Source organism: Diabrotica undecimpunctata, chromosome 4, assembly GCF_040954645.1.
Source record: "Diabrotica undecimpunctata isolate CICGRU chromosome 4, icDiaUnde3, whole genome shotgun sequence".
NCBI classification, from domain to species: Eukaryota; Metazoa; Arthropoda; class Insecta; order Coleoptera; family Chrysomelidae; genus Diabrotica; species Diabrotica undecimpunctata.
The window spans coordinates 90,769,348-90,794,945 of NC_092806.1; the positions used below are offsets into that span (position 1 = coordinate 90,769,348).

The 25,598-nt window shown below is 35.8% G+C and overlaps 1 protein-coding gene across 4 annotated transcripts in view; it reads left to right on the top strand.

The window, feature by feature from the left end:
• Positions 1–25,598, top strand: part of LOC140439760 (peroxidase-like) — a 489,498-nt gene that overhangs the window by 99,839 nt on the left and 364,061 nt on the right. For all 4 annotated transcript variants that reach the window (XM_072529901.1, XM_072529899.1, XM_072529900.1 and 1 more), the window contains one exon: positions 771–940. In XM_072529901.1, coding sequence (XP_072386002.1) covers positions 789–940 — 152 coding nt within the window. In that variant the 5' untranslated portion in view covers positions 771–788. The remainder of the gene's footprint in view (positions 1–770; positions 941–25,598) is intronic.

Consider the following 25,598-nt stretch of genomic DNA (forward strand, 5'->3'; position numbering starts at 1 on the left):
TCAAAAACTACACAAAAAAGCCCTGAACTTAGTATTTCCACCACCAGAGAAAAAACCCAGTACCTTCTGCTCGATTACATATACAGGCAAAATATCAACAAAAACAGCCAAACACATAAAAAAGAAAGGAATAACACCAGCTTTCAGAACAAATAACAACCTAGGAAAATATATTAAAAACAACAAGAGCCAACATAAAAAACACTTACACAGTGGTGTGTACAAACTTAAATGTGGCGACTGCCCAAAAACTTACATTCGTCAAACAGGTAGAAATTTTAATAAACGAATAGCAGAACATAAAAGGGCTTTCAATAATAGAAAAACAGATTCTACATACGCACTTCACCTTCTAGATCATAATCATTCTTTTAATGACGAATTTAAAATTCTCCACATTCAAAATAAAGGCCTTAAGCTATCTTTGTTAGAATCTATGGAACTCAACAAATTAAAAAACACAGATATAATTCTGAATGACCAGCTTGAGACAAACAGTTCTCCCCTCCTCAACCTATTTCATTAGAGACTATAAAGTGTAAACCCATGCCAAAAACAGATCACTTGAGAAAGGCAATCAGCCGAAACAGCTGTAGTGATAAGAATTTAAAATAAATTTTGTGGAAGTTTTGAAAACAAAGTTTTCAGTGTTTTATTGTTACATAAAATGAATTTCCATCAAGTAACGGTCGAATCCATCAATTATTTAATATAATATAGATTTAAAATTTATAATATATATAATTTTTAAATATTTAATTTTGTTTCAGGTAGTGAATTGATCTAAGATGATGCTGAAAATTATTGCCAGCTTCCTTATTCAAATAGCGTTGAGTGTTAGCGCACTCCATCCTTCCTATAGTGTATTTCTCCAACAACCTACAGTTACTGATATTATTCAAAATACACCAGTCTTATACCATTCATCAGGAGTTTCTGGGTAAGTCAAAAAATAGTTAGTCTTAAAGAACCAAATGGTAGAAGTTTTAAGTCAAAACTACTTTAGTGAATTTGAATTGAATCGATTCTTTCAGTGTCAATGATGCTTCTGTCTGGGATTGATGTAAAAGTATGCCTTTTTATTTAAGTATTAAAGTTAGAAGTTAGGTTCTGTCTTTTCTTCTACCATCTTCTACTAAATGATCAAAATTAGCATCAAGATATTCTCCTAAAATGTATTCATTGTTTACTAAATTAAAAAAAATAATAATAAAACCAGCTTCATATGAAAAAGTTCCACAAAGAATATAATTATAAATTTTGCTTAGATTTTGAATTTCTGTATGATTTATATATAAAATATTCTTTCTTTATGATTTATATATAAAACTTGTAAAATGTCATATTTAATTCTCCATATATCTGTTACATTTTTTCAGACATCTGTCAACGGTGAATAAATCTTCTTTTTTGTTACTAAACAAAAAAAGAATGTTTAAACGAAATTTTACTTTTGGCAATATAATTGTCAAAAATAAAAATTTTATGTTGGAATTTATGACATTGAGGCTTATTTGTAATTGGTTGCTATTTTAACTTATTTATCAATTCAATTATTTTTGTATTAAAAAAATGTTTTCAAAATTACAAAAAATTTTCAGAGAAGCATTTATTAGATTAACCACATTTTTATATTAATTACTAGCTGACCCGGCGAACTTGTTCCGCCGTAATGGCAATAAATAAGCAGATTGTGTTTTTTTTTTGGAAAAAATACAAAAAAAAATTAAATAACTACTGAACAAATCCCCTTCGTTGGCTCAGTGAAGATGTTCGTTCAGTTGTAATGGAAACACCAAATAATAGTTGCAGAGTTTATTGTAGAGACGTACACTATGGGTGTAGACCCGGGATTACTTTGAGTAGAGACTGATGAAGTTGATCGTTGAAGACTATCAAATTCGTTGAGTGAATATTGATTGAATGCCTCTCTAGGCAAGAGATCTTAGTTTTATATAAACTTTAATTGGGTCAATATTTTCGCGGACCTCGCGTGACATGTGTATTTAATTTATGTAAATAGTTTAACTTTGTCAGCACTTTTGACTGATGTCCAAATTATATTATTGATAATTGACCAAATGTGTATGTAACCTAATTAACTACGTGTGTGTATTTAATAACAAATAGATTCATTCGGTCTACTGGGTGATAAAATTATACTGTCCAATTTCGGATATGAATTCTAAAGATTTGATATTGGACATACTGCGGAATCGGGCAATCTGGCCCAAGTGTCAATACTCAAAGTTTACATATAAGTATTACATAACATAGTAAAATTCAAACATGATAAATTATAAATAGTTTAAGAATAATCAATAATCTTCCAACCGTACCCTAGCTATCAATGTCCGACTCTATCTCTAGATTAAAATTAGGGCAATTGGATAAAAATGTGGAAAGTGGGATGTCAACTTGGGAAGTCGACGGTACATTGTTGTGCCGATTACTAACTAATACAGGTACTTCCTGTTCGTTAGTCTGAGTTTGTGGATTCCCTGAACGACATAGTCGTGCAACAGGACGGTACTTCCATAACGTGAGTATCCCAATTATTACCATTATAGTAATGATCCCGGTGGCCACAAAATAATGCCATAATAAAACACTGCGTATGCGTCATTTCTTGTTCCAGACTCTCCTCCTCAAGTAACACATGACGTAGCTCTCCTCCTGGTATGTCAAGGTAGGTGTTTAGAGGCGTGTTAAACTTGCGGGGTATCCTCGCCACCAGTTGGGCCACGGGAGTGATTGGCGACTTCAGGTAACTCGTCACTGCTCTGTCCACCCCACTGCTAGTGGGGAGTAATGTAATATTTTTCGTTTGGGCGATACATTTGGGTGAAAGCTTCAGGAATGTGACTCGTTCCAGTACTCTTTCGTTCCGATTTCCATCGCAAATATTGGATATGTGTATCGTGACTGGCGTGATAACTAGCCAGAGGTTGGTAGTACCCATCTTACTCCATTGAGCTGTCTGTATTGTCCTGGCTACCACTGGACATGTGCTATTCTTAGATCGCTCATAAATTTCTTCAAGTATGCAGTTTGGTTGGGTATCCAAATTGATTTCTTATAGCCGTTGGTGAGCACGCTATCTGCGCCTTTGTCAACAGTAAGCATCTTTCTCTATCTTCCGCGGTCAATTCGAAGTAGTGCAGTGTGTTATAATCTACGACCAGTAGATTCCTTGGGGCGACAAATGTGCGCAACACCGACCCCTCAACTTTAAGTGGTATGGCCGTGACTTTGAGCATGCTGTACTTATTTTTCCCTGTCACTATGAAGTAGCCGATGACTGTTATATATCTGTCGTCATGACTGACTTCTGTTTCTATAATGGGTTGTCGTCGTATTTCGACCCCTTGATGCAGTATCTGCCCTGCTTTCCCTAATAATTTGGTTATTTCAGCCGGTTTCACTATATCAATGAAGTGTCCGTGGTTATAGTGAAGGTTTAATATTCCCTCGTAAAATTGAGTATATTCGTTTATGAAGTCCATAACTTGTAATGCTATCGTTTGTATTCGTAACGTGCTATATTCGGTTTCTAGTTTTTGTGCTTTGTCTTCTACTTCGTTAAGTCCTTTAGATATTTCTTGTAGACCTGTGATTAGTGCTTTGTTAAACTTGTTCATTTGCTTGTTTATCCTGTTCTCTGTGTGATTGATTGATGTTATTGTTTCTAACATTATCTTCGCCTGGTGCTGTGATCCCTTTATTAGCTCCTTTTGGTTATTATCTAATGCTTCAATGTTACTGTAGGCTTCGTCATTGACTCCAAATACTGAGGTTAATATTGTTCCTAATATTCCTCTTCTTTCCCTTCCTTTTATTTCTACTGTCAACCCCTCGCTTACTGACTCCGCCTTTCTTTGTCCTTCCTCTAACTTCTTTATTATATCCTTACAATTCACGATTTTTATCTCATGACACAGTTCTCGTACGCCTTGTATCATATTTCCTATTAGTTGGTGCTCTGTTCGAATTCTTCCTTTTTCGAGTAACACCTTTATTCGAAATGTTCCCCGGTCTATGACGACCTCTCCAAGGTCTTCTGTGAAAAATCCTGGTACCGGATTATATATTTTATACGGTTCTGCCTTTATGGGTTTTAACATCGTTAAAAACATTATAGCTACTAGTATTTTCTTCCATCTTAGTGCTGCTGCCTTCTTTGGCTTTTCATGTTTCTCTTCTTCCAGTCGTATTAGCTTATGTATGGGTCTTTTAGTCAGTTTCCCGTTTGCCTTTCTCACTGTTACTACTCTGATTAATCCCTCCGCTCCAGGGTGTGTTTCTGTTACCCTTGCTAATGGCCATCTGCCTGGAGGTGTATCCTCTTCTTTAATTATAACTATTTCTTCTTCTTTTATGTTAGGGTGCGCCTTATGCCATCTATTTCTCTGTTGTAATTGGTGCAGGTATTCCTGTTTCCAAATTTTCCAGAAGTCTCTTTTTATTTTCTCCACTAATCTCCACCTCGTCGGCATCTTCAAATAAGTCGTAAGCTCTTCTTCCCGATTTGGTGATATAATTTCTCTCCCTATAAGAAAGTGAGCTGGTGTCAGGGCTATTTTCCCTTCAGGGTCTTCTGATGACCCACATAATGGTCTCGAGTTCATACATGCTTCTATTTGTGCCAGCACCGTACTCAATTCTTCATATGTTAGAACTGTTTCCCCGATGATTCTTTTCAAGTGATATTTCATTATTCGCACTGCGCTCTCCCATAATCCTCCGAAATGTGGTGCATATGCAGGTATGACATGCCACTGGGTACCTAGTGCCAGTAATCCTTGTTTTATCTCGTCATCTATTTTTTGATTTTCTTTTTTCAACAAATTTGCTGTTCCTACGAATGTGGTTCCGTTATCGCTGTATACGTTGTTGCACTGTCCTCTGCGTGCCGTAAATCTCTTGAACGCTGCGATGAATGCATCCGTAGACATATCGCTTACTACCTCAAGGTGTACTGCCTTCGTTGACAGACACACAAATACTGAGATGTAGCCCTTATAGCTCCTCTGTCCTCTGCCTCTCGTGGTACTTATTTTTATTGGCCCGGCATAATCTATCCCTGTGTTAGTAAAAGGATGACTCGGGTTCACTCTGTCTTTCGGTAGATCTCCCATTAATTGTTGTGCTGCTTGGCTTTTATACCTCCTGCACCTTAAACATTTTGCTAGATGATCTTTCACGGTTCTTCTGCCGTTGATTATCCAGTATTTCCTTTTTATGTACTGTAGTGTTTGTTGTAATCCGCTATGTAGATTTCTTGCGTGACTATCTGTTATAAGTAACTTTGTTAATGCACTAGCCTTTGGCAAAATTATAGGATGTTTTCCTCCGTACTTTAGATTCGTGTGTCTCAGTCTTCCGGTGACTCTTAGAATTCCTTGTCTATCCAGGAATGGTACCAATGACGCTAATTTATTTTTCTTGTCTAATTGCTGTTTCTTCTCCAGCTTATTTATTTCTTGTTTGAAGTAGGCGTGCTGTGTGTGCTTTATCACCTTTAGTAGCGTTTCCTCTAATTCTTGGACTGTAAGCTGACTTTGTCCATTGTCTTTCTTTTTTCTGCATTTGTCTGCAAATCTCCTACAATATAAAAGTACTCTTCTCATTCTTTCTAAATTTGAGAATCTCTCGCATATGTCCTCCTTTATCGTTGTCGTGTGCACCGTTATTTTCGTTTTGACTTCCTCCTCATTTGTCTCTGGTATTTCTTCTGATTCCTGCGTTAAAGTTTTGTTACTAGTCAGCCAAGTTGGTCCCTTCCACCATAGCTCTGCTTCTAATAATTCTGATGCGGTACTTCCACGTGAGAGGATGTCCGCTGGATTTTCCTTTGTATCTACCTTATGTCAATTTTTCGGTCCTATAACGCCTCTTGTTTCCTCTACTCTGTTGGCGACGAACATTTTCAACCTTTTTGATGATCCCCTTATCCAAGCCAGGGTTATCGTTGAGTCCGACGATGCATATACCTCAATGTTTTCCTTGTTCAATGCTTGTAGGGTTTTCTTCATTAAATTTGCTAGTAGTACCGCGGCACACAGCTCGAGCCTCGGTAACGTCGTTTTCCCTTTCAATGGTGCGACTTTCGATTTTGCTATCATTAGATTCGTTTTAATTTCTGGGCCTAATACCCTTGAGTAGATTACCGCTCCATATCCTTTCATAGACGCATCTGCAAATCCATGTAGTTCTACTCTGTTTATCTTGCTTAAGTTGTTCCACCTGGGCAATGTTATTTTCTCCAGATTTACTAATTGCGCCTGGTATGTATTCCACCTGCTTTGTTGGTTGCTAGTTAATTCTTTATCCCAACTGGTCTTTTGCTCCCATAATTCCTGTATGAACATTTTCGCCTGAATTACTACAGGTGCTATCCATCCCAGTGGGTCGTATAGTTTTGCTACTTCTGACAGTACGTGTCTTTTCGTTATTTTCTTTGCGGTCGTTATCCCTATTTTGAATGTGATTATATCCTCTTTAGGTGACCAGTGTATTCCTAACGTTTTCCGTACTTCTTCTTGTTTGAATGCCTTGGAGTCTACGTTCCTCATATCCTCCGGTACGTTCTCCATTATTTTTTCTTCGTTGCTCAACCATTTACTAAGAATGAAACCTCCTTTTCTGAACAGTTGTATTAATTCCTTTTGGGCTGTTTCTGCTTCCTGCACTGTCTCAGCTCCTCCTAGTATATCGTCTACATACATGTTTTCTTTTACAATTTTCGATGCCAACGGGTACCTCGCTCCTTCGTCTTCTTGTAATTGTTGTATTGTTCTTAACGCTAAAAAGGGTGCTGCGGCCGTGCCGTATGTCACCGCCGTTAAGTTATACTCTTGTATGTGGTCCTTTGTGTCCTTTCTCCACAAAATTTTTTGATATTTTTGGTCTTCTTCTGCCATTCTGATTTGTCTAAACATTTTTTCCAGATCCGCTGAGTATGCTACCTTATTGGATCTCCATCGTAATAGTATATTTGTCAAATCTTGTTGTAATTTCGGCCCTGTGTGCATAATATCATTCAGGCTTACTGCCGATGAGCTTTTGCTTGATGCATCAAACACGGCTTTTATTTTCGTTGTAGTACTGTCCTTTTTTTCTCACTTAATGATGAGGTAAGTAGTACCCATCTCCCTGGTTTTCTGCTATTACCATATGACCTTGGTTTTTATAATCTTCCATGAATTGTCTGTAATTCGCTTCTAACTGTTTGTCTTTTGCAAACTTCCTTTCTAGTTGCATCAATCTGGCGAATGCTTGCTGTTTAGATTCTCCTAACTTTGCGACGTCTTCCCTAAACGGAATTTTTACTTCGTATCTCCCTTCTTCATTCCTTTTTACAGTCTGTCGATACAGTTCTTCACATTCTTGTTCTTCCACTGAGAAACTTGTGTCCTGATTTACTTCTTCTAATTCCCAGAAGTTCTTTATTTGTACGTCCATTTCTTGTCTTGATATCATACAGCATACTTCTGCTTTTATATTCTCCCTTTCTCGTGCTATTCCCGAAACTATCCATCCTAGTTTGGTGTTTTGACTCAGGAGTCCATTACTTATTCTGTGCATCCCTTCTGTCAATATGTAACTGTATTCTTTTACTCCTAGTAGTAAGTCTATCTTCCCTACCTTGTAATATCTTGGATCTGCCAGTATTGCATTTTTCTCGTTATAGTCCGGTAGAATTATATCCTGTTCCGGTAAATTCCTTGTTATCTTCGGTAGTACTAGTGCTTCTATTTCCATCTCGAAGTCACTTTCGTAATGAGTTTCGATTATAAGTTTCATACTCCAGTTGGCTGTTTTTTCTCCTGACGAGCCTATCCCGGATATGGTCGCCTATATGGGCTTCCTTGTTGTTCCTAGCGTTGTCGCAGCTTGTTCCGTTATAAATGCGCATTGTGACCCTTGGTCGATTAGTGCTCTCATTATGTGTGAATCTCCTTTCGCATCTCTTATGCGTACCACAGCTGTCGCTAGTAATGCTTTACCTTCCTTATGGCTTGCACAGTTTACTGAATTCTGCCCTCTTTGTTGGTCGTTGCTATTCCTAGGCCCATTGGTATCTTGTGTATTTTCTCGCCTTCCGTTATTTTGTTCTCTGGCGTTGTATGGATTATTATTTTCTCCTCTGTACCTATCAGCTTGGTACCCGTTTCTTCTATTGTTTGAATCTCTTCCATTTCTTTCTTGTGTTTGTTCTTCTTTCGTTCCATTGGAGTTTCTTTTGTTGTTTGTGTTTCCTTTTTCATAATGCAACATATGGTGGTGGTCTCCGCCACAGTGTCTGCACCTATATTGTGAATAACATTGTTTTTCTTTTTTATGTGCTAGGCAGTTTGTACACAATCCTTTTTCTTTTATCATCCTGTTCCGGTCTCTTACATTGAGTTCCTGAAATTCTCTGCAGTTCGGTACTCCGTGATCTCCGTTGCATATCACGCAATGTGTTCTTGGTTTCCTAAGAGATCCTTCTTGCTTCTCTTGTCTTTTTTCTGACTCCAGCAGTTCCAGTGTCTGAAATCTTCGCTGTAAGAATGTTTGTGTCGATTTGTACGTCGGTATCTCTCTACTGTCTCCAATGTGGTTTTCGTACAGCCTCCTAGTTTCATTGTCCCATTTCTTTATAATAATTCGGGCTATCAATGGGCTCCACGCTTCCGTGTCTGTTTCTAACCCTCCTATGGCTTCCAGACTTTCGTGGAAGGTGTCATGTAGTGATTTCAATGCTCTAGCAGAAGATTCCTTTACTTCCTGCGCTAGTAGCATCCTGTCTATTAATTTAAACACTATCATCCTTGGGTTCTCATACCTATCTTTTAGCATATTCCAGGCCACTTCGTAGTTGGCCTCGGATATATGTGCAAGTGTTGTATCATTCTGTTGGCTTCCCCTTTTACTTGAGTTTTTAGGTACTGCATTTTTTCTGCGTTTGATAACTGGTCGTTTTCATGTATTACTTTAGTAAACAGATCGTGGAAAGTTCTCCACGTTTCATATCTGCCTTCATACACAGGGATTTTTACCTGCGGCAATGTCACACCATCCCTCCTCTGTGTGCTTTCTGGCCGTTGCATTCCTGGCCTTATTTTCTTTAAAATTTCCCTGACTTTCCTCTTTAGATGATTTATTCTCTCTACTTCTCCATTATCTATAGCGTCTAGTTCCTCATTTACTGCTGCTTCAATCATTAGTGTATTCACATTTTCCATGTATTCTCTTAACTCTGACTGCAATTCTTCATCCTCCTGCAAGTCTTGTTCATTTTCTGGCCGTAATAATTCCTCGATTCTTTGTTTTCTTATCTGTATCTCCTTTACTTTCGGTGCTTTTCCTCTTTTCAGCACCCTTCCATATTCTTCCAACAGGGTTTTCCCCTCAAAGTATATCTTAAATACCTGATCATAGTATTTTGTTTCAAAATATTTTTCTTTCGTTATACCCCCTTCTAGCAGCTTTTCGTGGTTATTTAAAAATTTTGCCCAATATTCTTCTAATTTTTCGTGTCTATCCCGGATGTATTGTTGATTTTTCCGAGATTGGGAATCCTTTTTTGTATTTGAAACGAGTTTCGTTATTTCTGTTCCTAATTCCGCTTGCTTAACGTATATGCTTTCCATGATTATTCTTATAAATTTTTACATTCAGCGGTAAATATATTAGACAATACGAAATGTACGTTATTTATTAAATAAGTATACCTGTACTATAACACTTTCTTTTCTATCGGAATGTGCAATTTAGCGAAATATGAGTTTGACCTTGCCTGCTGTGCTATTCTTTGTACTGAGGTAGGTCAAGATGTAATCCACACACTCTTATAATGATATATATACATATATATATTGTTATCAAAATAAATGAAATTATTTGCTACGTAATTATTTTAATTTTTCGAAATAAAGTATTTGTAAAGTTTGTCGAAATAAAGTAATTGAAATTAAAAGCAAGCTATATGTATGAACGTTTCTTTTTTCAAATTGTCATACAAAATTTCTGTTTAGTAAGTTATAGTTGTGAATGACGTTTATTTTTTGTTTTATCAATTCTCTGTATTATTTAAATGGTATACATTCTAAAGTACATTATTATACGATTGATAGAGTGGAGATTGTTGTTCTAAATTGTTAAATTGTAATAAAAAAAAACTTGTTAAATTGTAAGATTGTAAAAGTTGGAAGATTTTGTAATTATTTAAAAACTTACGGTTTTTTGTGTTCTTAGACGTTGAGGATCCCTCGCTTCTGGTGGGTTCTGCAATCGGTCCTGTCCTTTGGCTGCTCTGCGGCTCTAGTATGGCTCTCGGCTTTGGTACTGCTCTCGGCACTAGTATGGCTCTCGGCTTTGGTACTGCTCTCGGCTCTAGTGTGGCTCTCGGCTTTGGTACTGCTCTCGGCTCTAGTGTGGCTCTCGGCTTTGGTACTGCTCTCGGCTCTAGTGTGGCTCTCGGCTTTGGTACTGCTCTCGGCACTAGTATGGCTCTCGGCTTTGGTACTGCTCTCGGCTCTAGTGTGGCTCTCGGCTTTGGTACTGCTCTCGGCTCTAGTGTGGCTCTCGGCTTTGGTATGGCTCTCGTTCTCCCGGGTCTAGTGGTCTCTCTCTGTTACTGAGGGTGTTGCTGGCGTGGACTATATAGGCTCTCTCAAACTTCCTTGAAGTATTCTGTTTCTCGATAGGACCATGAACAAATCCCCTTCGTTGGCTCAGTGAAGATGTTCGTTCAGTTGTAATGGAAACACCAAATAATAGTAGCAGAGTTTATTGTAGAGACGTACACTATGGGTGTAGACCCGGGATTACTTTGAGTAGAGACTGATGAAGTTGATCGTTGAAGACTATCAAGTTCGTTGAGTGAATAATGATTGAATGCCTCTCTAGGCAAGAGATCTTAGTTTTATATAAACTTTAATTGGGTCAATATTTTCGCGGACCTCGCGTGACATGTGTATTTAATTTATGTAAATAGTTTAACTTTGTCAGCACTTTTGACTGATGTCCAAATTATATTATTGATAATTGACCAAATGTGTATGTAACCTAATTAACTACGTGTGTGTATTTAATAACAAATAGATTCATTCGGTCTACTGGGTGATAAAATTATACTGTCCAATTTCGGATATGAATTCTAAAGATTTGATATTGGACAACTACATTAATCATTCATTATTATTTCTGTATTTTAGTACATAGGTTGCTCTTCACTTAAGTACCTTGTGATACACGACATTTTTTGTTTTATTATCAGGCGCAAAAACAAACAACGCAGATGGTCTTCCGACCCGTGAACATGCCACGTATAATTAACCATGGGAAAAACATGAATGTTCTAGATTTAAACCACAAACTTTTAAGGATTGGCCTTGTGATTTGTTGATGGTCATGGCAAATGCAAGACGTATCGGAAATTGAAGTCTTTTAAATTCAAACGGCATATCGGTTGGGATCATCGGAATCCTCGGAATGAGAACTTCCTCACCTTTGAATTTTCCTATCATTATCGTAGCGTAAATTACATTGTTCATCAATTTACTAACCACCAAACGCGTACCGTTGCACAATTTTGGTTGGTTTATGTTTCGAAGCATGATTACTACGGAACCAACCTTTAGGCGTAAATTATGCGGTGGAAAGCCAGGCACGTCCAAAGAGTTTAAAAATTCAATTGGATAGTTGGTGGCTTCATCTTCATTTGTGACGCAGTCAATAGATTTGAATGAATGCATTGTTCCAATGATCTTATTTTGAATTATGTAGTTCAGGTCATCTACATCTTTACTCTTAGCCGCTAAAATTGCTCGCTGACTCAACCTTTCATTATTTTTGTAGTTAGAAATAATATTTGGAAATACATTGTTGATAAGTTCGTCTTTTGATGAGACAAAATTACAGAAATTATTTGGAAATGATATTAATCCGCTCGATTCATCGACAGGTACTTGACCATTACCGATAGTCAGCAATTGCTCCGAGAAACATTCAGCAGATGTATCATTAAGCAATGTAACTCTCATGTTTGTTGTCAGCTGCAGTTTCTTCACATAGCGCCATAGATTTGACGATTTGAGGCAAGCGTTTATTTCATCGGCAGCCGTAGATCTTGGAATTACTGGCAGTATTTGGCGGAAATCGCCAGACAGTAAAATCATTGCTCCTCCAAAACATCTTGAGTCATTGCGTAAATCTTTTAATGTTCAGTTAAGTGCTTCTAATGCACGTTTATGCGCCATTGTGCATTCGTCCCAGATGATGATTTTCGATGCCGCTAAAACTTTGGCCATTGCTGAGTGTTTTGCAATATTACACGTTGGTTCTTCAATAGTTTGAAGATTTAACGGTAATTTGAATGCTGAATGAGCCGTACGGCATCCTTCTAACAATGTGGCTGCTATTCCAGAAGAAGCAACTGCAACCGCTATGTTGGATCTCGCCCGAACAGTTGCTAAAACTAATGACATAAGGAATGTCTTGCCAGTTCCACCAGGGGCATCTAGGAAATATAAACCACCGTTTTCATCAGCGATTGCCTTCATTAAAGTATCATAAACTTCCTTTTGTTGGTAATTCAACAGGGGTACATTCCTTTGAACTACTAAATCTAATTCCTGGTGATCATATTCACGTTCCCGTTCCAATTCTCGATTAAATGCGTCATTCATTTCACGATTTGGCGCTGGCATTCCTAACCTGATTAATAAATTACCGCATATGAGGTAACACATATCTTCGATCAAGAGTAAAGCACGATTATGTATCTCCTCATTCATCTCAATATCGTGATTTCTGGAACTGACACGACTTTGATGTAAAATATCTTCTGACATACTCTCCTTGTATTTGTGCCACAGGTTACATGGGTTTGATGGAAAACATGTCGAAATTATGATAGCGAATAATGTGCGTATCTGACTTGGAGATAATGAGATAATGGCTTCAGCGATTGTCGTATCCCAATGGGTATCTTTTCTAATAAGTTCAATTCTTTACATGCAGCACGATATGTTGGGAATATTACACCATTAACAGTTCGTAGTGTCTCAAATGAAGTTGGCCCACGCACATTCATCATTCTTTGGATGAAATGTATACATACGACCAAGAGCATCAGTAGAACGCACATCTGGATACCCAGGAACCGCATCACCTTGCTTCCGTCTTTGAAAATTCTTGGATGAAGCCATTCCAAGTATAATAACGTGGCATCTCCGAGTAAAGCAAAGTTCGTGCAAACTGATCGCTTTGGCAGATTGCAAAAAAACTGGTCAATGTAGTTGCTGGAGGTGTTTCAGCACGTTGCGTAGCATTTGAAGCCGTGAAATATACTCGTTGACCATTCTCCAGATGCACCGCCAAATGTAACAGTAGGATGACGTTCGTGAATTGGAAATGCGAATATACGCCAAATCGCTTCATTACAGTTCACATAACGACCAACTTGATAGCGTGAAATTTCATCGTTGGTATTTGAGGATTGCAGTCCAAAAACCGCCATATCACTGCCTTTCGTGACATATTTGCAAATATATTTTATGGACTTAACTGAATTGCAGTATTCAACGTTGCAATGTGTCTTGAACGTTTTAGAAATAAGTGGCGAATATGGAACAATCAAACTGTTGTCGACAACGAAATCCATTCTTTTTACTTTCGTTGTGACAGTTCGACCGTTGTCATTTGGTGATCGACGCCGATACAGCGGATACCCATCGTTGCCAGTGACAGTCTTCGCCGTTAATTTCCGTGGATATCGTTTAGAGCACTTTCCATCGACCATGCAAGGTGATTGGGGATTGATGGCACCACACGGTCCATGAATCATATTAGTAGTAACAACATCATGTAGGTCTGGATCGACTTCATGATCAGGAATCTCGGCACATATGATATCATCTATTTGGCCAGGCTGAATTCTTTCCACTAACCAAATAAGAATGTGTGCGTGCGGCAGGCCTCGCTTTTGCCATTCGATTGAATACATCCAGCATCGAGTATCTCCAAAGACGCGTTGTTTAACAATAAAGTTCATCAGGGACCGAATTTTTTGCCTGAATATACGTGCTGTGATGTCGTGTCTATCATTTGATGTTTGTCCGGGAAGCAGCAATTGAGTAATTTCTATCCATTTTGGATTACAGGTAAAAGTAATAAAGAGATCTGGCCGGCCGTAATGACGAACATATGTCATTGCATCTTGTGCATATTCATGCATATGACGTGGGCTACCAATGTACGTCGCCGGCAGAATGGTTAATCGACCAATATTAGCTGCATTTCCTTCAGTACTAACTGCATCACGTAAATGGATGTACTCCTCAGAAAGCAGTTTGGCTTGGTTCAACCTAATAAATGTTAAACGTTCCGTTTCTATTTTTACATACATGTCAACGCAATACTGCTGAAACAATCGACGAAACCGCAGCAAATAGTTGTCAGCATTTTGACGAATCATCAAACGATATGCATAATAATTAATTGAGCTAACTTTCTTTGTAGTTTCTTCACCTGAAATTAAAAATTTGATAATTAACCATTTCAAAGACAAATAATACAGACATTAACCATTATTAAGATACTGATACTTTACCATTCAATGGATTTATCATTTTAATATTAAAATAATATCCATCTTCTCCTTGCCAAAACATCAGTGGGTATTGCAATGCGTCATATGATCGATGAGTTTCAGATATTTGTTGCAGTTGCCCAGTATCGCGACGTGTAAGCAAAATATCGCGTTTTTCCAATTGTTCACCAACAATCAGGATGGCAACTTCAACTACTGTTGGAGCATTAAATGTGCGTTCGTGTGTTCCAGATGGTCGTTTATCTGCTTTGATGACAACTTTATAGTCATCATTTGGCATGCGCTCTAAAGCACTCTTAAACAACCTGACCAACGCATGATGTTCATGAAGCAGACACTGCAAGTCTTGAATAATTGATCGCTTCATTCCTGCATTGATCCCTAGGCGTCGATCAAGTTGTTCTTCCATGTTGCCCATGAAATATATTTGTAAAAATGTATTCTGTGTATCTTCGAAAGGTAGTAATGATCCAATTCGATGGTGAATCTGTCCTTGTATCTACAAAATAAAAACCAGACAGTATTAACTGGGTTATAAACACTTTTTCTGTGGGAGAGTAGAGTTCAGTATTAGCAAATATAATACATACCAATAGATAAAGTAAGTTATTCTTTAACTACATTCTATGTAAGTACAAAAATAAATACCTTAAATGTCGGATTAAATCCTCCTTCTTCGATAATGTCTGCCCCAAATGACGTCATTTGGAAACAACTATTGTATTTTCGAGTATTTGCAAGAAAGTGGCGTGATTCTAGTGTTTCGCCACAAAGCAATGAATACAAAGGCTCATGTGGCGGAGTCAACACTGGCAATTTCACTTTACCATTCTTCTTCTTCTTAAAGTGCCCTCTCCTCAATGGAGGTTGGCTACTACAATTTTAAAATCTTCTCTATCTTCAGCTGTTCTTATTAGCTGTTCAAAATTTAGCCCTGTCCATTGTCGGATGTTTCTGAGCCACGATAGTCTTTTCCTTCCTAGGCCTCTCTTTCCCTCGATTTTTCCTTTCACTATAAGTTGGGCATATTGGTACTTATTATTTCTCGGTATGTGGCCTAGGTATGATGTTTTTCTAACTTTTACTGTGTTAAAAAGTTCTCTTTCCTTGCCTATTCTATGCAGCACTTCTTCGTTTAAGGTATGCGATGTCCATGAAATTTTGAGCATTCTCTGGTAGATCCACATTTCAAAAGCCTCCAATTTATTTACGGTTGGTGTTTTAAGGTCCACGTTTCAACTGCATATAGAAGACGTAGCATTTTGATAAACGTGTCGAATTTCGAGTTTTATTCGAGAATCACAAAGCAGTTTTTTTATTTTTTCGAAAGATTTTCTGACCTGTTCTATTCTCGATCTTATTTCTAGATCAGGATTTAGGCTGCTATCGATCCAACATCCCAGGTACTTAAATCTATTGACCTGCATTTTACCATTAAGGCAGCATAATCCAGGCGTTTCTCCGGAAAACTTTAATGCACCACAATACTCGCAAACAACGTCCATTTGCCCAATGCGAACGCTAGGATGCAAGCTGTAATCATTGCTGCAATCGTATCGAAACGCTGCTCGATTCAAATCAGCTAAATATCTTGTTCTGCGTCGCAAATTATCTATTTGTTGCCTTCTGTTGTTCGCTCGACGATTCTGCATTGCCAACTGAGCTGTTTCACGGGCTGCTTCACTTTGCTCTCGTGATTGAGAAGCACGAAGTCGAGCCGTACTATCGCGGCGCTGTTCACGTGCAATTTCTTGTTCTTCTTCAGTCCTTTAATTTGCAGTATTTTGTATTCTTCTTGCATTACGGCTTTGTCGGGAAAGATTCGATCGTCTTGGTCGCGGCATTATTAATTAAACTTCACTTCACTTCAATTACGGCTTTGTCGGGAAAGATTCGATCGTCTTGGTCGCGGCATTATTAATTAAACTTCACTTCACTTCAATCCACTTGTTATTTATTTATTTAATAGAAATGGTTTTATTATTGATTTCTTACAAATGTCAAATTGTCATCCATATGTCCTTACATAGCTGTCATTTTACGTCAATTACATAGCTGTCATTTGCGTTTTGTTATTCCAAGTCTGTTTCTTTTTTGTTATACCACGTTTTATAGTGTCTGACGTTTCATGTCAAGTCACACGAGAACGCTGTCGAACGGGATAAAAAGTATCCTATGTCCATCTCCTGTATTAGCAGCAATTTTTATTTACTAAACTAATTTTTATTTGGTAAGTTAACAAAAATTGTTTTTTCTTTCTAGTTCAACCTTGTAAGATATTTTGTCTTTTTTAGCTGTTGATAATAATTGTAAACACAATTGAAAGCTCGAGATTAAAAAAATAGTTAACCAATAGCCCTTTTATTGACTCCAACCCATCCAAAACAGTTATATATTTGTTCCAAACGAGTCACAAGTACTTCTTTTTTCTTATACATATATATAACTAGATTGTATTGTCCATTGAAATCAACGTTTAGGCAGGAAACCCTTGCCTTTCTCAAGATTCTAAAATGTACAAGATTAGGAACAAAAAGTTATTGTAAAATATATAAAAAAAACTTTCCAAAACGAAAAACGGGACACTGACCATAATGAACTGAATGAAATAAAATTGATATCTGATATCTCATGGTTGACTGTCATTAGTAAATAATTATTTTTATTGGCGTATTGTTGGGGTTTTCGAAAAAGGTAATGTAAAGATATGATGACTTTAAGACCACTTTTTCGGGGATCACGTAAACGGAAAAATGTATCTACTATTGTCTGGACAAGGGATTGCTGGAATTAATGGGAGGTGTACCGTTGAACATACGTCAGAAAATTTGGATATAACATGACGGCGCTCCAGTATATCACAATAATTTTTAGTGAATGAGCATTATATGATAATTTTCCCCCCCACGTGATATGTGACCCCCACGATATCCAGAGTTAAACAAGCTAGACTTTTAATTTTAGACTGGGGGTATATAAAAGATAAGGCTTAGAAAATACTACAACTAAACAAGATAGTGATAAGATAAACGAGATAATTAGAAATGAATGTATGAGATTAAACAGAAATGTATTAACTAATGTAAGTCGCTCTTTTGATGATGATTGAATGCGAATATCTATTATCTTCACGTCTAATTATCAAAATCTTAGTTAATGGGTGTTTTTATTAATATTTTACATACCATAAATCTTTACCCAGAGATTTTAATATATCATCCAATATTAATAAATTAAGGATCAGCTTAGATAATTATGTATTTTTGATTTATTATTTCCTTGGCCAGCTTAATAAAATTTCACCTAATTGTTATTGCAATTAATGTTCAAAATGGCTCAAGAAATTACGAATAACTCACAAATTACAGAAATTGGGTATAGAGAATGCTTGATAACATTTCATTACAATACTAAAACACAGGGTGTTCTGTTAAGAAAACTCTCATTCTTATGTTAAGAAAATACTCATTCCAAGTTTCGACCAACCCTGTTTACCAAAATTAAATATTTTGCTATGTTAATAATTTTGAAAAATAGTAGACTATGTTAAAAATCGTTTGAATATGAATAGATTTTTTGATGTCAAATCTCTACAGTTCTACGGGCTGTTAATATTGCTACGAGATTAATAAAAAAATGTAATTATCTTTTCAACTACCTAGTATAACATTGCAAAACCTTATATTATTAAATCGAGAACATTGAGAATTCAAAAATAAAGAAGGGAGAGAAACTCAGCAGTGATACTAAAACTCTAATGGAATAGAGAAAAGATATATAAAACAGAATATAAACACAAGTAAAAAAGAAATAAGTAAGATGAATCAAGAAGTACATAAAGCAACCAGAAAACATTTGAGAAAATATAATAACGGAAAAATCTAATAAACGATACAGGAAAATAAACGCTTGAAGGTACTTCAAAGAAAATATGCAAACAAACAGGGTGGAATTATAACCAACAGGACTGAGTTGTTAAAAACTGTGGAAGTCTCGAGTCCTATACTATACAGTAGTAGATGGTTCACCGAAATAAAGATAAATAAGGCAACTAAAAAAATCACATTAAATCAAGGTTCTGAGCTAACGTCAGACATACCGCTTAGTGAAATCAGACAAACAATAGCAAGGAATGAAAGACAATAAATTAACAGGAGATAATGGATTTGTTATCGAATCTTTTATGAACGGGAGCGAGACTGATCTTCAAAATACAGGAACTTTTTTAATTTATGCTTACAAGAAAAGTCGATACAGTCTAAATGGAATGAGGCAGTAACGATTCTGCTACATAAAAAATTAAATAAAAGTGACGTAGAATATTATTGACCCATAAGCCTGTTAAGCCATATATATAAACTCGTCACAAAAATAATAACAACGATATTAGATAAGAAACTAGACCTGTACCAAACCAGAGAGCAAGCGGGATTTCGATCAAAGTTTGACACCAACGACCACCTGCAAATAAAAAAAGTCTCATTGAAAAATCCATAAAATACAACGGACCTCTAGTATTGGTGTTTATAGATTTCCACAAAGCGTTTGACTCGATAGATTTACTTGTTCTTTTGTCAGAAATTTTTTGTAGTGGTTTATCCACATTTGTATGATTTTGGCAGTTTCTGAGCACTGTTTTACTTTGTCTCACAGAGTTTCAACAAAAGGAAAGCTCCATACAAAATAAGATAGTCCATACATCGTTCTACCATTTCCGACTATCGAATGTGAAAAGTGCTACTTTTCAGGAGACGAAGATAACTCTTTTTTAGAGAATCCTAAATCAGCGCCATGACAAATGGAAAATTTTTTATATTTTTTGTATTTAATGCTTAATCCTTGTTAGGTTTAAAAAAATTAAACTGATTACCATTTTTTTCTTTCCAAAAAACCACATTCCTTACTTTGGTTTTTGTGTTAATCAACGATTTGTTTTGGTCCAATGTTTCAAAATTGCGAATGTGGCATTTTCGACAGTTCATATTGGTATAATTTTAACACATTTATTTGGTGCAATATTTCAAATTTGCGAATGTCACATTTTCGACAGTTCATATTGGTCTAATTTTGACAGATTCATATTCTTAATTAAAAAGGAGGAAAATTAAAATAATTTTAATGTTCTCACAAAGTTTATTACAAATCATTTATACTTCGTCCAATTTACTTACCGTTGCACGTCATTCGCGTCACAGCCCGTGACGTCACATGATACCAACAGGAAATCTTTAGGCGGTAAGTGTGTTCTTTTTTAGAATCACTTTGCCGATTCACTGGCATTACAGCCACTAGACATATTTTATTATATACGCGTAGAAATAATATTTAAAGATTTCTATTAATGCTAACTTAAAGAAATACACAATAATATGTTTCATTTAATTTGTATAAATGCATTATAAAGCGTTTTTATGAAAAACATTTGTTCGGAGCACACTGTAACTGTAATCGAACGAAGGTGATATTTTGGCATAAATTGGTAACACTTATTTGACAGTTGCAGTGTTGACTAATGTTAATAAGTAATGAAAACAGTGTTGTTTTTGTTTAAGTATTCCATTTAACATCTTTATACGACGCATAAAAGCGGCTCAAACTGTTTTTAACAAGATTCTTTTTTACCTCTTGTTTTGTTTCTATTTATTTACATTAAATATTAATTTGTTTTGTTGTATAATCCACTTTTGCAATAATTATGTGACCTTTTTGATTTAAAATGGATTCAGGATTTTTTTATGCTTTGACAACTATGTCAACTTCGATCTCTGTCAATGATAATCACGTGCAACGGTAAGTAAATTAGATAGACTGTATTTAAAAATTGAAGTTGTAGGATAAAATGACAAAATTATTTTTAAAGAAATTATTAAAAGTATTTTTATAAAAGTATGTATTGCTAGAAAATTAATGTAATTAGAAACGTAAAAAACATAAAAGTTAAAAATAATCACAATACATTAATTATGGAACTTGACGTCCTGTAGATACCTCAAGTACTCAGTCATAACACTCAATTGTTGTAAAATAATGGTAAATTAAAAGTTTTAAATTTTGAATTAAACATTATCATTGTCTTCAGTTGCGTCAGGTTCTGAAAGACAATCTCTGGCAGTACTAGATGTTGGTAAAGATTTGAAAAATTGCTGGTATGGTCTAGGTATTAGGTTTGGTTCACATACTGACAAAAGGTTTTTTTTCTTCGCATCCGTGATTGCCTTTCTTCGTATGCTTTAACGGGGTCTATACTATTTTGTTTGCCTCGTTTTTTGTTTGGTTTCAAGAGATAAAAAGTTTCTGACAATGCTAGTCTTCATGAACAGCTTCTTTATAAAGTGCCTCACCGAAAGAACTTCTTGGATGCAATTATTCACACAATTATGAACACGTAGGTTTTTTGCTTATCAGCAATGTTTAGGTTTTTTTGGACAGTTTGCAGACTGTCCCTAATAATTATAGAGGTATAAATTCACTAAACAAAGCACTTAAGCTTACCACAAAAGTCCTAACCAACAAAATCAATAAACTAACAACTTTATCAGATGAACAATAAGGATTCAGATTCGGAAGATCCTGCGTAGACGCTGTATTTGTACTAAGACAAATAACAGAAAAGGTCATCGAGTACAATAAACCAGCATATCTATGTTTTATAGACCTGAGAAAGGCTTTCGATCGCATCCAAGTCGAAGACGTCTTACACCTACTGTATAAAAGAAACATACAAATCAATATAAATAATACAAGCAGTACGTAAAGGTGATGGTTACAAAATGCAGAACAAAGAAATTCAAATATTATGTTATGCAGACAACGCGGCATTAATAGTAGTGACAGAAGAGGAGCTCCAAAGATTAACACACATCTTCAATACAACAGCCAAGAAATACAATATGATTATATCAGCAGAAAAAAACCAAATGTATGACATGTAAATACCCACTACGATGTAAAATCGAAATAGATAAGAAAATAATAAAGTAGGAAACAAGGTTTAGATATCTGGGAATAGATATAACTAATTATGGAGATGTTAAAGAAGAAGTACGACAACAAAGCTTAAAAGCAAGTAAAGCGGCGGGATCTTTTAATGACACAATCTGGAAGAACAAACACCTTAACAAGATACAAAAACAAGAATCTATAAAGCAGCAATTAGACCGCGGAGACAAGACCTGACACATCTAAAGCAAGACAACTACTAGAAACAACAGAGATCAAAATACTCCGACGAATTTCAGGGAAAAGTCTGTTGGAAAGGGAGAGAAGCGAAAACATAAGAAGAGCATGCAATATAGAAGACATAAATGGATGGGTGACAAAATGGGAACAGGAGTGGAATGAACACATTAGTAGAATTACAGAGGATAGCATAGTACGAATAGCACGAGATAAGTTACCAAATGGATGAAGAAGTGTTGTTAGACCAAGAAAAAGATGGTGCGATAATTTAAACAATTTAGGAGGCAACTATTAAAGAAGAAACAGGCTTTTAAATAACTGTATCAATTACAACACTGAAACTAATGAATGTGACAGATTTGTCATTTTGTGTTGTACAAATATGCCTTTAGTTATATTTTATACAAAACAAAAGTATCGAATATTCCATTTTCGTCAGTTTGCAGTATATTCGATATTGTGACCAAAACAAAATGACAAAATGTTCATATTCGATAGTTTAAACAGAATGTGTTGCGTTCCTTATCAAGCTACAATTTCGATATTTTGCTACAAGGTGTATCATCTCTAATGCAAGGACAAGGTATTGAATCTGAAAAACCCGATCGATAGTTGAAAATGCTAGGGACGACATTTGCGGTCCTTTATATTTTTTTTCTTTTAACTGCGGTAGAAGAAAGTGAGCAGTGCGAACTATAGTTAAAAGAAATAAAGATTTATGGGATTGCATAAACTCTCTCTAAATCCTCCTATTCCGTCGTTCCACCACAGTTGAAGTTTCAGATTGCTTGATATAGTATTTTTTTTGTTATCACAGAGTACATCGTTTGTACTTTTGTACATAGACAGTAATGTATTTTTAGAGAATTCTTTTTGGTTTTTAAATATATGTTGACAAATTAATAAACTCTACTCTGGTTCTCTGATATAGTTCTTTCATGCTTTTATGAATTAAGTTTCGTAGGTTATATATAATTTCTTCAATTTCTTCTAATTGTTTTTTGATTTATTATTTATTACTTGTTATATAAATTAAACTACAATTTCAGTTTTTGACTTATTCACCTCTGAATCTTGTTTTATAATAACATAGTCGATTATTTATTTAGATTAAAGTTGGCTATATCCACGTGAATTTAACATGTTGTTTTGACATACATTAATTAACCTAATTCTGTGTAGCTCTGCTTTTTAAGTCGCCAGAATTATTATCTCTCACTTCCTGTTTCATATTCCTTTTATAACAACTGATCTATCATTAGATGGATCATAAATGGCAATACCATTAATTCTTCATTGATGAATGTTTACGTTTTTTCTCCGCCTTGAGCGAGAGCTAGAAGAGAAGCATGCACTGAGCGACCGCCAATATCGTTTTAGGACCAAAAGGTCCACCATAGATACGGTCACAGAAGTAACCTCTTTAGTTACGCAGGATACAAAGAGATGGGTGGCTCTCATCCTGCTTGACGTCAAGAATGCCTTTAATACGGCATCATGGGATAAAATCATGTCCAGTTTATAAATATGTCTGAGAGGATTTTACGTTGAAAACAACCTAAACGTTCTTCATCGTAAGTGAGGACGGACTTAATAAGAGTTGTGTGTATCAATATTTTCGTTCTTTTTGTAACTATGTTTGATGTTAAAAGTTTCTTTAATCCATAGTATGCTTTATTTGCTAAATATATGTCTGCTAATTTCTGCAGTTGCTGTATTACTTTGGTTGATTTGTGAACCTAGATATATGAAATATCTTTGAAAGTATATGTTCTTTGGGTTTTGCTACTAGCTTATTATTTGTTACCTTCATATACATAGTTTTATTAGTATTAATGTGTAGCCCAATTCTTTTTGCTGCTGCTTCAATGCTGTGAAAGATTGGAGCAGATCCGCCTTTCTTCTTTCTATGACAATGATGCCATCCGCATACGCTAGTATTTGTACACTCCTATTTATAATAATTCCTCTTGTTGTCATTCCATATTCCCTAACAGCTTTTCCTAAGGAACTTTGAAATAGAAGGCACGATACGTTATCTCTCTGTCGAAGTCCTGTTTGTGTCTGTAAAATTCTTAAATTGAATTCTACCATGGCTTTGTATACTGCGTTTCTCTTTACACTATCATAAGCACATCTAAAATCTACAAACACATGGTGAGTATCATTTTCATACTCACATGTCGTTCCAAAGCTTGTCTTAGATGGAATATTTGAAGGATAGTTGATTTTTTTGCTAAACCTACACTGGTATTTGGCTATTATGTTTTCACAATATCCCAATGGTCGAACGCAAGGAATGTAGGATAAAATTTTGTAGGTCATGTTTAGAAGGGTAATTCCTCTGAAGTTATCACAAATTATTTGATCTTCTTTCTTGTTAATAGGTAAAATTATGCCTACGTTACAATCTTGTAACTGGTAGTTTTACCTGCTTCCAAATCAATACTACTAGCCTACTTGTACAACATATCTGAATTTTTTCGCCATGTTTTAAAACATTTTTATTAAAATCCTTTGTAAAAGGTATATATTAGTTACATTTGGTTTACAGTATTTCTTATAAAATATTAAGATGTTAAAGTTACCGTTGGATTAGGTAACATGGCGACATATGACTCCACGTGAAGTTGCTAGTCCTGAGACGATGTGTCTACGAGGACTTTATGGAAGCAACTGATTGAAATGACAATGTCATTTGTTGCTAGTCCTGATATGGTGTGTCTACGAGGACTTTATGGAAGCAACTGATTGAAATGACAAATGACATTGTCATTTCAATCCGTTGCTTCCATAAAGTCCTCGTAGACACACCGTCTCAGGACTAGCAACTTCACGTGGAGTCATATGTCGCCATGTTACCTAATCTAACGGTAACTTTAACATCTTAATATTTTATAAGAAATACTGTAAACCAAATGTAACTAATTATTTTTTAACGGGTTTTTACCCATATATTTAGTGGCTACATTCATGTACTCCTAGTAAGTATTAACCACACTTTGCATTAACGTTGGTCAAAATTTAAACTTCATGTTCTTTTTAATTAAGTGGTGACATATTTTCTAGGACACTGATGATGGAATATGAATTCCGAAAACGTTTTGTCTAACAACTCGTTTGGGTTTTTAAATATATACCTTTTACAAAGGATTTTAATAAAAAAATTTTAATATATGGTATACAGCCAACTACAGGAACGCAGATTCCTTGTGGATATTTTAAAACCTCAAAAGAAATGCCATCTGCTCTAGGAGCTTTGTTTCTTTTGAATTTTTGTTTACTTGTATGACTTCTTCCTCTGTTGGGATGTTATCTTTCTCTATTTCGTCTTTCATGCATTAGAGCTGGATGCGTGCAATGATATCCCCTATTCTGTTTCAAATTAATAATTTAGGTCGGAATTCCTTTCTGTTTTGGTTAACCTTCTTGTAGAATTTTCGGATTTCCATTTGTGTGTAATACTTCTCTAGTTCTTTCAGTTAGTTTTCTGTACGCTCCTTCTTCTTTCTTTTCAGTATTCGTTTTTCGTCTCGTCTTATCCTCTACTTTCTCGTGCTTCGTCCTTAAAGCCTTATATATGCTGGATTTTTCTTTGCGTTGCTTGTGCACATTCCTCATCGTACTATTCTGACCTTATTTTCCCACGCTGTTGCCTTTCAGTCTCTTCAGTGGCTACCACTTCCAATATGGTTCAATATGGCCTTCAATAGTTGTTAACATCTTCAACTATATCACCCGTACGGTCCTCTAGCTTACCTTTCCGACTTTGCCCAAATTTTGGTTCTTCTTTTTAGGGTGCCTGTCCGTTCCGAAT